Below are 14,563 nucleotides of genomic sequence, written 5' to 3'. Positions count from 1 at the left end.
AGGGCTGATCCTGTGTCCAATTCCATCTTTACCTGGACTCCTGCTATCTTGAGAGTGACCCAAATGGTTCGGTGATCCTCTGTTGTGATCACATTATGTAGTTTCAGACAACTCAGTTCCCTGCTTTCGGAGTCATTATCACTCTTTTGTTCGTCTGAACTATTCTCCGTCATCTTATGTACCTTCTTGTACTTTCCTTTGGTAGGTTTCTTATTGCTGGTTTTCTTTCCCGACCTGCAGACTCGTGCTATGTGTCCTACTTTTCCACACTGTCTGCACACTTTGTCTTTGAACCAGCAATCATTCTGGTCATGTGTTGTTCTGCCGCAGCGATAGCACTTCTCTGTTCCATTTGACATTTCATTTGTGCCATATTCTTGCGGTTTCTGTTGTATCTCTGCAGCGCCTCGTGCTGCTGCTTCATATGATACCGCAATGCTGAAAGCCTTTTCCAGCGTAAGGTCCTTTTCAGATAAAAGCCGTTTCTGGGTTCCTTCACTTTGAAGCCCACACACAAACTTGTCCCTTAAGGTATCTGCCAGTCCCGCTCCAAACTGGCAGTGTTTCGATAGTTTGCACAGTTCTGTTAAATAATCAGCATTGCTTTCATCCTTATGCTGGTTCCGTTTGTGAAAGTTGAATCTTTCTGCTATCAGCAGCGGTGTGGGGTTTAAATGTTCCTTTAGTATCGTTACTATGTCTTCAAAACTCTTTTCCATTGGCTTCGTTGGGGTTATTAGGTTTCGTAATAAACCATACATTTTTGCACCCATTAAATTTAACAATACCGACGCTTTCTTGTCATCTGACACCTCATTTGCCTTGCAGTACACCTCTATTCGTTCGACATATGTAGTCCAATCTTCGACTTAATTGTCAAATGCGGTGATACGGCCACTCTTCGGCATTTTGGGTGTGGTTTAAAATGGTGTCTCCCAATGACTTAAAATGGCGTCTCCCGCGCTTTCCTTCCTCCCCCGCTGCTGCCAACGCCGCTCCCGGCGGTTCTCGTGGCAATGGCGGTGCCCTGTAGGTTTCGCGCGCTTCTCCTGCGCTGCTGCCAACGCCGCTCTCGGCGGTCCTCGTGGCAAAGGCGGCGCCTCGCGGGTTTCTGTGCATCTCTCTCTCCCTCTCTCCGACGCTGCTCAGCCCCTGAACACCAGCTGCGCCCTATGCGCTCTGCCCTCTCTCTCTCTCCCCCGTCGACGCTGCTCGGCCCATTGCTGTGCCGTTTGGTCGGGCTCTAGCCTGCCGCTGTCCGGGAAGGGTGTGCGCAGTACCTGTTGCCAGCCCGTTTCGCTGGACCGCCTCGACTGGAAAGCCAAGCCTGGCTCTCGACAGCTTCCCCCGAAATTCTCGAGTCTCTGCTGGATGACTGGGCGGTTGCCCGTGGTCGATGCCTGAGTCTCTGGCCTTGACCTCCAATCCACTGATCTCCAGGAACGAATCCCCGGGAGGTGATGCAGAGTTGCAGGTAGGTTCGAACTTGCCTCGTCGCCAATGTTGCGTCCGTGTATAATAAGACACAGACTGCAGGAGAAATGGTGCAACAGGTGTTTACTCACCGTGGCTCACAGTGGAACTGATCTGTACAGATTACTACTCAGTGCTATGTACAGGTGTGGTCACTGCCGGTACTGCAGTATACATGAGCTGAAAAAGATAGTTCCCCTTAAAGGTATATACATTACAGTAGTGAAATGAAAAGGCTTGGAGAGGTAATTCCAGTGGAAAGATGAGAAGCAATGGCTGCCAATGGTACAGCAAAAGAAGTAGGAAACAAGAAGTAGATCAGTTGCAGAAGAGTAAAGAAGAGTATGTGCTGGGACGTATAGCTGGAAAAGATCAAACAGGTAGGATGGGACACCATCATGAAAGAATCTGAACAGAAGGATCTTATAATTGATCTACAGGTAGACTATCCTTTATCCGAAAACCTCGGGACCAGCCGAGTTTCGGATAAAGGAGAATTTCGGATTTCGGAAGGTGGGTCGGCGGGGGTCCGCGGGGGGGTCGGCGGGGGGTCGTGCGCACGACTTACGCTGACGCTCAGCGTAAGTCAGTCGGGGTCGGGGCCGGCGGGGTACACGGGGGGGGGGGTCGGCGGTTGTCAGGGCTGGCGGGGTCCGCGGGGGGGTCGGGGCTGGCGGTTGTCGGGGCTGGCGGGGTCCGCGGGGGGGTCGGCGGCTGGCGGGGTCCGCGGGGGGGTCGGCGGTTGTCGGGGCCCGCGGGGGGGGGTGTCGGCGGTTGGCGGGGTCGGCGGTTGTCGGGGCCCGCGGGGGGGGGTCGGCGGTTGGCGGGGTCCGCGGGGGACCTCCAGACCGCTGCGCGGCCATGCAGCTTAGCAGGGAAGTTGGTTACAACTCATCCAGGTCTTAATGTCAGATAGGCAGCTGGAGAGCGTGGCATTGGTCATGGTGGACAGAAATCCTTGGAATTAAAGCTGATTTTTTATAAAGCGGTTTCAATGTTGCATTTTCTGATATGCCTTTAATTCAGCAGGAAATGTTTACTGTTGGTGGACTATAAACACTAGTTGTTACGAGGCAAATCCATTTTCCAATATTTAAAGCGACCAGTAGTGCTTCAAGTCATATTGATAGTAGGTTTTATACCTATTTTCATGCTTAAATCAAGATAATTATAGTTGTTTTAGTACTGGAAAGACTTTTCTAAATAGCATGAGTGTTTAAATCTTACTGATGTATTATGGTGCATCATGATGCATTATTGTTGATATTTAACCACTTTGCTAGTTAGTGCTATTTGTAGTGTCAGCTATGGCTCAGTTGGTAGCACACTCGCCTCTGAGTCAGAAGGTTGTGGGTTTATAGTCCCACTCCGGGGACCTGAGCACATAAAGCTCGGCTGACACACCAGTGCAGTGCTGAGGGAATGCTACACTGTCGGAGGTGCTGTCTTTCGGATGAGATGTCAAACCGAGGCCCCGTCTGCTCTCTCAGGTGGACATAAAAGATCCAATGGCACCATTTTGAAGAAGAGCAGGGGAGTTATCTCTGGTGTCCTGGCCAATATCCCTCAACCAACAAAGCAAAAACAGATTATCTGGTCATTATCACATTGTTGTTTGTGGGATCTTGCTTTGTGCAAATTGGCTGCCACATTTCCCACAGTACAACAGTGACTCCACTTCAAATAGTACTTCATTGGCTGTAAAGTGCTTTGAGATGTCCAGTGGTCATGAAAGGCACTATAGAAATGCAAGTCTTTCTTTCTTTGTTACATCTTACCACTACTTCACTAACACCAACTACAGACTAGATTGCCTACCTTGACTTCTGTAGCCATTGCTTTTTTAACTGCAGGCGTATTTCTCCAGTTACACTTCCTCGGCAATTAAATGCAATTTTACATTTTTCATCATATTCATAGGATTACATAGGATATACAGCACAGAAACAGGCCATTCGACCCAACCAGTCCAGCCGGCGTTTATGCTCCAGATGGAGACAAATATTAAGGGATCATATTTACCAGTATTAAGGTAATGTCCTGGCACAACACTTATTAAGGTAGTGGCATTGCATTCTGGGTATGACCCAGAGGTTGATCCTCCATCTTGGTGATCGCACAGTAAGAAATCTGTATCTTGCTGGCAGCCTGTAAAAGCTATGTTCTCTGCTACATATGTATAATTAAACAGTTAAAGTTTTGGTTCCTGAAGTCTGGCTTATCTCAGTTTCTGACCTTACCACTCGGATATCACATTTGGCGACGAGGCTGAACAGATCTCATCTTGAAGAAGGGAAAAGAAAAGAAAAGCACTGAATCAAGGAATCATGGCTGCTATGGTGAGACAGCTCTCTGCTTTTGATGTTCAGACGCAGACCTGGAACGAATACTGTGAGTTGCTGGAGCATTTCTTTGTAGCAAATGATATAGTTGATGTTGGAAAAAGGAGAGCTATTTTGCTCACTTCCGTGGGAAGTCAGACGTATAGTTTAATGAGAAACTTATGCAGTCCTGAAAAGCCTGGAGACGTACCATTTGCTAACTTAGTGGACTTACTAAAGGAATATTTCAATCCCAGACCGAGTGAGATTGTACAGCGTTTCAAATTTAATTCACGGAACAGGAAACCGGGAGAGACTGTATTGGATTATGTAGCAGTGTTGAGAAAACTGGCACACGATTGCAATTACAGCAACAATTTGAAAGACATGCTGAGAGATAGGCTTGTTTGCGGGATAATGGATGCTCGAATGCAGAGGAGATTATTGTCCGAGACTGGGCTTACATATGAAAAAGCGTTGGAACTTGCTCAAGCCATAGAGACAACTAACTGTGATGTAAAAGAAATACAAGGTTCAGACTGGGCTACGACAAAGCAAGTTGGAGGTCCGGTTGTGCACAAGTTAAATATGAGTCAGAAACCACAACGTGAGCATTTAAAGGCATGTTATAGATGCCATGGAGATCACCTGGCGAGGGAATGCAGGTTTCTGGAGGAAAAGTGCCACAAGTGTGGGAAAAAAGGACCTTTAAAACGTGCATGCTGAGCAAAAGCTACCCTGGAGGTATACAAACCTAAAGGGGGAGGAAAGCAAAACCTAGCAAGAGGAGTGAAAAAACAGGGAGCACATCACATCAGCGGAGAAGCTGAGAAAAAAGACGACATGTTCATATTGCATAGTATGGTAGAGGACATTCCAAAAGTGGATCCTATCACTTTGCAACTGATAGTAAATGACTCTAAGGTGAACTTTGAGGTGGATACCAGATGTGGTGTTACCATAATGAACAGGGAGGAGTACTCAAAATTGTGGAACCGTGCAAAAGTTTCAGAGTTAAAGTCTTGCTCTATGCAGCTTAAAACCTATACCGGTGAACGAGTGGTGACATTGGGTACAGCTACTGTAACGGTGAAACACAGGGACACCGTGGAACAGCTACCTGTAGTTGTAGTATCGGGTTCTGGACCAAACTTGTTAGGTCGGGGCTGGATACGAGAACTTAAATTAGATTGGGGAGCAATAAATCAACTAGAGGGAGGCAAACAATTGTCTTTGCAAGACGTGTTGTTTGAACATGAGAACGTGTTCAAGGAAGAACTTGGAACATTTGATGGCCCCCCAGCTAAGATTTATGTCGACAAGGAGGCACTGCCAAGGTTTTTTAAACAACGACCTGTGCCGTATGCCATGAAACCGAAGGTAGAGGCTGAGCTTGACTGTCTTTTGAGAGAGAACATTCTGGAGCCCGTGAAATGTTCAGAATGGGCAGCTCCCATTGTACCTGTTTTAAAACCAGACAATTCGGTAAGAATCTGTGGAGATTATAAATTGACAGTAAATAGGGTGTCTAAACTTGAACAGTATCCTATTCCTAAAACTGAGGATCTTTTTGCAAACCTGGCTGGAGGGAAGAAATTCAGGAAGCTGGATATGAGTCATGCATACTTGCAGATTACAATAGATGAGGAATCCAAGAAGTATGTAACCATAAATACACACAAGGGTTTGTTTACCTATAACCGCTTGCCATTCGGTGTCTCATCTAGTCCAGCTATCTTCCAGAGGACTATCGAGGGTGTACTGCAAGGGATTCCGCATGTTTCAATCTATCTGGATGATATTCTGGTGACAGGAAGAACTGACCAGGAGCATCTGAGCACTCTGAGAGAGGTACTACAAAGATTGGATAAGGCTGGGTTACGGCTCAAGAGGAGTAAGTGCACTTTCCTGGGGAATGAGGCCGTGTTCCTGGGACATAGAGTGGATGCCACAGGGCTCCATCCAATCAAGGAGAAGGTACAAGCACTGCAGGAGGCCCCAGCACCTACAAATGTGACTGAGTTAAAAGCTTACCTGGGATTGCTAAACTATTATAACAGGTTTTTACCAAACTTGGCAACAATGTTAGCACCTCTTCACAAACTTCTGCGCAAGGAGACACAGTGGCAGTGGGAAGAGGAACAGAGGGTTTCATTTGAATAGTCCAAGAAACTGATGCTGTCCTCGGATATGCTGGTTCACTACAATGCAGAGAAAGACATCATTCTCTCTTGTGATGCTTCACCTTACGGGGTGGGGGCAGTTCTTTCACACAGCTTGGAAGATGGATCAGATACTGACCAGACAAAGGGAAATCAAACTGGAGGTTCCAGAGGAAATGTTGGAGGACAAGTTGGTCCACAGTTATCCAAATGCATTGGTGGTACCAACACCACGAACAGAGCCAGTTATACCTGGACCCCTTCGTCAAGAGGAAACCATCGTAGCAGAGTCAGATACTCTGAGTACTGCTCAGGAGCAGCAGGTGGCTCTACCACAACCAAGCAGGGACTTGACTGTAAGACGTTCACCAAGGGCTCACAAGCCGCCAGAGAGATTGATCACGACCTGCTAGATTCGTTCAGTATGGACTATCGTTAAAGGAGTTTCCTTATGGACTTTTTAAGAATGTTGTTAAGAAATTATTGTAAACATAAGAGGGGGGGATATAGTAATCTGGGATGTAATGCTTAAGTTATCCACCAGATGGAGACAAATATTAAGGGATCATATTTACCAGTATTAAGGTAATGTCCTGGCACACCACTTATTAAGGTAGTGGCATTGCATTCTGGGTATGACTCAGAGGTTGATCCTCCATCTTGGTGATCGCAGAGTAAGAAATCTGTATCTTGCTGGCAGCCTGTAAAGCTATGTTCTCTGCTACATATGTATAATTAAACAGTTAGGCCTAGAAATTGAGTTTGCGCTGCGCCAGGGCTTTAGCGCCGGAAGTTAGCGCCGGCGCTAAAGCCCTTTGCGCGCGCCAAAAATTCAGTAGCGCCGCGCCCAAACGGCTGCCGGCGCTACTGAAGGGTTTTAGTGCCTGAAAACTGGCGCAACGCGCCGCATTGCGGCGCTATTCCGGCGCTGCGGTGCCCGCTGCGGTGCGGCAGGCTCGGGAAGTGCAGGCCTCCTCCTTCCGTTAAGGAGGAGCTGCCTGCACCCGGCCGCGGCCCACGCAAATCTCATCAAAAATGAGCCCGGCACCTCGGACAAGTGCCGGGCTTGCATCTGTTCCGGGGGGGGGGAGGAGAAGTCCGGGGAGGGAGCTGCGGGCAGGCGGCCGGCGGGAAAGCGGCCGGCCGCCGCGCCTCCTTAAAGCACCGGCGCAGACTCCGGCAACACTCGTTTGCCGGAGTCTTAGTTGCGGCTGCCACTGGCGAGGCGGCCGCAACTGAATTTCGGCTTGGGGCCGGGTTACCACGGCAACCGGGACGCTGCGCACACCGATGACGTCATCGGTGCCGGCGCAGCGCTACCGGTCTACCGCCGCGGAAGGGCGCCAGGCAATTTAGGAACCGGCGCCAATTGCAGCGCTAGGCCCTCTAGCGCCACAAAATCGGTGCTAAGGGCACTGAATTTCTAGGCCTTAAAGTTTTGGTTCCTGAAGTCTGGCTTATCTCAGTTTCTGACCTTACCACTCGGATATCACACCAGCTTTTAGTGATTTGTGCATTTTTACTCCGAGATCCCTTTGTTCCTCTACCCCACCAAGACTCACACCCTCCAAGTAATAAGCGACCTCCTTATTCTTCCTACCAAAATGTAATACCTCACATTTATCTGTGTTGAACTTCATTTGCCAATTATATGCCCATTCTGCAAAATTATTAATGTCCTCCTGTAATTTGTTGCAGTTCTCCTCAGTATTGACTATCCCCCCCAATTTGGTGTCATCCACAAATTTAGAAATTGTGTTTTTGATTCCAAAGTCTAAATCGTTAATATAAATTGTGAACAACAGTGGTTCCAGCACGATTCCTTGTGGAACACCACTACCCATCTTCTGCCACTACCCTTTACCCCCACTCTCTGCTTTCTGTCTTGAAGACAGCTCACTATCCATTCTGCTACTTGTCCTCTGACTCCGCATTCTCTGACCTTGTTCATCAGTCTATTATGTGGTACCTTATCGAAGGTCTTTTAAAAATCCAGATAAATTACATCAACTGCATTACCATTGTCTACTCTCTCTGTTATCTCTTCAAAAAATTCAATGAGGTTGGTCAAGCAAGACTTTCCCTTTTGAAATCCATACTGACTATTCATTACTATGTTTTTGGTTTCTAGATGTTCTTCTATTTTCTCCTTTAGTAGGGATTCAATTATTTTTCCTACCACCGATGTTAAGCTGACTGGTCTATAATTCCCTGGACATGTTCTATCCCCCTTCTTAAATATAGGTATTATTATGTTAACTATCAGCCAGTCCTCTGGCACTACACCTTGTTCTAACAAATTATTAAATATGTGTCGTAATGCCTCTGCTATCTCTTCCCTAGATTCTTTTAAAATGCGCGGATGTAATCCGTCCAGACCAGGGGTTTTATCCTCTTTGAGTTTGATTAATTTATTTAATATATCCCCTCTTTTTATTTTAAATGCATTTATCTCATTACTAATCTCATCATCCAATGTCATGTCATATTACTAAAATACTGACATACCTCATAGTAGGTACATTAGTTCCTTATATCTACATTTAGTTGTTGAGCAACTCCAACCAGGCCTTCCTCTCATCTTTGTGTTGGGTAAATTCACCTCAATTTTAAATATTATAGACCTCCATCTTTGCCCTCCTTGACTTGCAGATCTAATTCTTGTTCAGAACATCCTTATTTCTGTATTTTTTAATTAGGTGTAACATTTTCTAACTGGATATTATACTTTTTATTTGTAGTTGTCAAGGACCTGATCTCTCCTTTACTGTGATTATTACTGGTCTCCAATGATTGGGGAGTTTAACTTCCCAACACCAGCAAGTTAAAACTCCCTTAATATCCAGCACTCTTAAGGAAGACTGGAGTATTAATTCATAAAAAGTGTGTAACTTATAGTAACATTTATTTATATCAAGAAGTGCCATACTGTACCAACTCTGCAGTAAAGCCAAAACATTCTGGTGTTTGCAAATAAATGATAGACACATTGGGGTATATTTTCCAATCAACACTGTTTTGGTATAAACAATTAATTTCTGTCTGTGCTACTTTACCATAAGATTTAACATTTAAAACTATTTGTATCAAAATAATACCAATTGGAAAATACACTCCATTATGTCTTAGATCAGTACATTAATACAGAGCAAATATTTACAAGAAAAAGGATATATTCAAAATTGAGTAAAAATTGTAAACGTGTTTGTATTTTTATATTCTGTCTAGATTTGTCCTTTCTGCGTTTCTCCGAGCCCAGGCTATGATATATAGCATTGAGCAGATAAACAATTCTACTTTGCTACCGGGTATCAAACTAGGATATGAAATTTATGACACCTGCTCTGATGTCATCGCTGCAATACAAGCAACCACAAGGTTTCTTTCCAAATTTAATTCCTCGGACAGCAGTGTTGAAGTTCACTGCAATTACACAGACTATGTACCCATTGTAAAAGCAGTTGTCGGGGGCACATACTCAGAAATATCGATTGTTGTTGCAAGATTGTTGAACCTGTACCTCATCCCACAGGTATGTGTATTACTTATTCTCTATTACCTGAAAAGTAACATTGTTTCTTAATTTCAACTATAAGTTTTTATAATTCATTTTCGGGATGTGGGCGCGGTGGCAAGGCATTTATGTGGCTGGGAAGCATTTATTTCCCATCCCTAGTTGCCCTTCAGAAGGTGGTAGTGGGCCTACTTGAACCACTGCAGTCCGTGTGGTGAAGGTAATCCCACAGTGCTGTTAGGTAGGGAGCTCCACGATTTTGATCCAGCGACGATGAAGGACCGGCAATGTATTTCCAGGTCAGGATGGTGTGTGACTTGGAGGGTAACTTGGTGTTCCCATGCATCTGCAGCCCTTGTCCTTTTAGGTGGTGGAGGTCTCAGGTTTGGGAGGTGTTGCTGAAGAAGCCTTGGTGAGTTGCTGCAATGCTCCTGCACTACAGCCATGATAGGCTGATGATGAAGGGAGTGGATGTTTAATTCAGTGGGTGGGGTGCCGATCAAGCGGACTGCTTTGTCCTGGATGGTGTTGAGCTGCTTGAGTGTTGTTGGAGCTGCATCCATCCAGGCAAGTGCACAGTATTATATCAAACTCCTGACTTGTGCCTTGTAGGCGGTGGAGAGGCTTTGGGGAACCAAGAGGTGAGCCACTCACCACAGAATACTCAGCCTTTGAACCACTCTAGTTGCCATGGCATTTATGTGGCTGGTCCAGTTCAGTTTCTGGTCAATGGTGACTGCTAGGATGTTAATGGTGGATGATTCAATGATGGTAATGTCATTGAATGTCAAGGGGAGATGATTGGGCTCCCAACAAGTGGGAAGTAATATTGCCTGGCACTTGTGTGCCACAAAAGCTAATTGCCACTTATCAGCTCAAGTCTAGATGTTGTCCAGGTCTTGCTGCATGTGATCATGTACTGCTTCATTATCTGAGGAATTGTGAATGGAACTGATCACTGTGCAATCATCAGTGAATAGCTCCGTTTCTGACCTTATGATGGAGGAAAGCTCAGAAGCAGCTTAAGATAGTTAGGCCTAGGACACTGTCCTGAGTAGCTCTTGCCGAATGTTGAGTTGATTGGTCTCCAACATCCATAACCATCTTCTGTTATGTCAGTTTTAACTCCAGCCACTGGAGAGTTTTCCGAATTGATTCATATTAACTTCAGTTTTACTAGGGCTCCTTGGTGCCACACAACACCTCTGGTTTTCAGCTCTTTTGTCCATGTTTGGGCCAAGGCTGTACTCTGAAGTCTGGAACCAAGTGGTTCTGGTGGAACACATTGCATCGGTGAGCAGGTTATTGGTGAGTAAGTGCCACTTCACAGCACCGTTGACAACTCCTTCCATCACGTTGCTGATGATTGAAAGTAGGCTGATGGGGCAGAAATTGCCACATACATTACCAACTTCTAAAAAATAGTCTCACCATCAACAATTATTTTTAAAAAATCAAAGAATTAGATTTAAATGTTGTCAAAAGTGACAAAAGCAATGCTCAATGTTAATTCAAAAGTAACACTGATGGTAACTCCTCAGATGCCTTTAGCGGTGAAAGCACTACTTGGGGTAGTACTTCGCATGGAGACTAGGAAAGGCTCAGGTTTGATCCTTAATGTGTACTGAAGTAAACAAACCTCAGGGTAATAGTAGCAGTGCTGCAATCGGTCTCAGTGTCCCTGGGCTAGGAAGGTGAAAAATCTGACAAGGGTCCCATCCTCATCCTCATTCGGTGATCCCTTGGGGGTTTGCACAGGCGTGTTTGGTCAGTCAGCTTTGCCACTGACTACCTTCTTTGAGCGGTTCTGGACACCGGACTTAGATACAGGCAGCGATACAGAAAATCGAGTAGACAAGTGGTTTGGTGTAAAAGAACCAAGATTTTATTGAACTGAAAAATTATAACGATCTTGCACGAGAAAATTACTGGTACAGCACACTACAGACATAAAATGCTTATACTTAAAGGGAATGGGGAACACACGGCACAATCGAGGGAAAACAACTATATTAGCAATCCCCTTAATTCCCACCCACTATACCTAACTAGATTAGACTATGAGGGGGCCAGAACTTCATGCTCACCAATCCAAGAACTTGTTACGTATAAAAAAAACAGTTGAAGGTTTAGGGTTCACTCCTTGTGCACTCTGTGGCCTGCCGACGTCACGTGGTTCCAGCTCGCTGCAAGGGTGCCGTCCAGGTAAAATACCCCAATATTAAAGTCTCTGCCTGGGTATTTTACCTCGCAGGACGGGCTCTTCTGCAGTTGATGTTCTTCCTTGGTTGATCCTGTTGGGTTGAATGAGCTGGACTGAGGGCCCGTTTATTCGAAGCCCCACGCAGTCTTCTTCATACAACCCGTCCTGGTTGTAATCTGGCAGCGAGTTGAGAGGCAGGAAGCAGGAGGGAAGAGGCAAGAGAGAGAGTGGCTTCCTGATGGGCCCATAGTTATGCCCCCATCGGGAGCCCTTATCTGCGTGGCAAATCAGTTCAGTCCTTTGTCTGATTTGGGTGAGCTCGTTTATATGTTTAAAAACGTTTATAAAAATGACCTGTAGAGTGATAGTCGTTATGTCTAAAGTAGCCTCGAAACCCTGGCCGTTGTTAAAGACAAGTTGTGAATTGCTCCCATTCAGGCTTAATGTCTCTGGTGAGTGGTTCCCGATTTAAAATGCAGAAAGCCTAATGGCTTGATGGAGCCCATTCCAACTTAATGACTGGAATGTACAGTCTTTTGTTCATTTTATCAGCCCTTACAAAGTCTTTGATTAGTTTAAAACTTGAACTCCTTGACCTGCTTGTTTTGCAGAACCTTTGTTTTAAAATCCCATCTGGCCTGGTCACGAGGTTTACCGCAGCCATTTTGGGTACCCTGGTTTTAAAATCAAGTCCATCCAGGGTCCCTTTTAATTAATAACTTCGGGGAATGTTGGAATTTTGAGAACCTTACACCCTGCAGCAAAGTGTATGTGTGTGAGTCACTGCCTTCAAGAGAAATGCATAAAAATGGGGGGTGGGAAGAGGAATCCACAAAGCAAAATTGGGACACTTGTGGTGAGACTTGAAGGCTCACATACTACTGACGGCCACTGATAACATTTGGCCTGTTATATTAACGAAGTGGCGTCAGTAAGATTTGACTTGTCTGATGAACTGGAGAATGCATCGCAGCATCAACATATGCCCACTGCGTTCTGCTCTGACATGCTTTTTGTGGAGGATTTTATTCATGGGTCCCTAGAAACAGTTGTTTCTATACGATACAATACAAAGTTTTCATACCTAATATGTTGGCAAACCAGATTTTTAATGCACCCTAGTGTAGTCTGTCAGCGACTGCTGTGTAGTGGTTTTACAAAATTCATTTTAAGCTATTAAAATCACCTATTACTTGATACTTTACCCCAGTGTGATATTTCATTGCTTATATCAGCCTTACGTCTGACCCGACTGAGTAGAATTCAGTTCCGATGAGTACTGAATTATAGAACATTTTTGGCTGTGGACATAGTACCACTAAACTGGATTGAGACTGTACAAACTTATTTCTATTTCGCATCTTGTATTCTGGTTATTTGTAAAAAAGATACAAAAAACTGCCTCACACTTTTGATATTTGCTTAAAAATACTTGCATAAAAGAATGTATGTTTGTATATAAATACATTTTCCTCTAACAATACAAAATGGTTCTGTCTTGAAACATGACCCCTTTCCTTGAACTTTTGACAGATCAGTTATGCATCATCAGCGGAAGCGCTCAGTGACAACGCAAGATTTGCATCATTTTTACGGACTATTCCAAGTGACATCCATCAAACTTTTGCCATGGCTAAACTTGTTGAGCACTTCCACTGGAACTGGGTTGGAGCCATTGCTACTGATGATACGTATGGACGGGATGGAATAAACAGTTTCATCTCACGGGCAAAAGAGCTCAATATATGTTTTGATTTTCAGGAACTGATCCCAGTTTCTAACAATGAACATCAAAGTGATAAAATCAATGCAATAGCTGAAAAAATTAAGGACTCAACTGCAAAAGTTATGATTGCATTTGTAAGGGCATCAGATATCGCCAAACTGTTCACTGTACTGATTCAACGGAATGTAACTAAAACCTGGATTGCCAGTGATAGCTGGTCCAGTTCTAGGCAGGTTGCCAGAATTAGTGATATTGAAAGAATTGGAAGTATTTTGGGCTTTACATTCAAAACAGGAAACATTTCAAACTTTAAAGACTACTTAAAAAAGTTGGAGATACATCCCAAAGATGCTAACAAGCTTCTTAAACAATACTTCAGCTATGCAAATAAAAGTGATACAAATAAACCAACTCAGAATGATAAAAACTCACAGCAAAACGAATCTCAGGCGTATTTCAAAATAATTGAAACTATTGATAAACCTGCTAGCTATGCAATATACTTAGCCATCAATGCCACAGTTTATGCTCTTCAGAGGATGCTCAATTGTAATCAAGGAAAGTGCAATCGAAATTTTAATTTCCCACCATGGCAGGTAAAAAAATGTTAAGATTCTTTCTGTACTACCCAGGCACTTCCAGAACATTGAAAGCCTACTCACCTCCCTCATCCCCACGCCTTTATCTTCCCAAGACTTGATTTCTCCAACCCTTTCATAACCCTTCACAAGCTTGAACTCATCCAGAACTTTGCAGCTTCTTTCCTATTCCAAACAAAGTCTTTTATGCACTGTCCTCATCTTCAAATTCTTCCATCACCTCACTCAATCCCACCTCTACAGTCTTCTCCATATCTATGCTCCAAATATACACTCCAGTCTTCTGCCTCTGGTCTAGTCCACCATTAGTGACAAAGCTATCAGCTACCTCTCTCCTCAAAAGTCTCCACAAAACTTAACTCTTTGGTGGTAATTTTAACTTTTATCACTGTACAAAAAACAGGCATTAGCAAACCAACCACTCATTCTTGCACCACCTCCCCCCCCCACAATTTTCTTCTCCGTGGATGTAAAACAGGTGACCGATTCGCTATTGCCTGTTTATTGCCAGGTGATAAAAGTTAAAGGGGGAGAAATTTAGTTGGCTGCGCCACCCGTTAGCGCC

The 14,563-nt window shown here is 44.6% G+C and overlaps 1 protein-coding gene across 1 annotated transcript in view; it reads left to right on the top strand.

The window, feature by feature from the left end:
- Window positions 1–14,563, top strand: part of LOC147112728 (G protein-coupled receptor family C group 6 member A-like) — a 58,703-nt gene that overhangs the window by 23,555 nt on the left and 20,585 nt on the right. The window contains exons 2-3 of the mRNA XM_085997322.1: window positions 9,185–9,488; window positions 13,207–13,995. Of these exons, the coding sequence (XP_085853448.1) occupies window positions 9,185–9,488; window positions 13,207–13,995 (1,093 nt within the window). The remainder of the gene's footprint in view (window positions 1–9,184; window positions 9,489–13,206; window positions 13,996–14,563) is intronic.

The sequence above is a fragment of the Somniosus microcephalus genome, chromosome 9 (assembly GCF_052327205.1).
Source record: "Somniosus microcephalus isolate GS21.2 chromosome 9, FLI_Smic_1.0, whole genome shotgun sequence".
NCBI classification, from domain to species: domain Eukaryota; kingdom Metazoa; phylum Chordata; class Chondrichthyes; order Squaliformes; family Somniosidae; genus Somniosus; species Somniosus microcephalus.
This window is presented reverse-complemented; position numbering and strand designations above follow the sequence as displayed.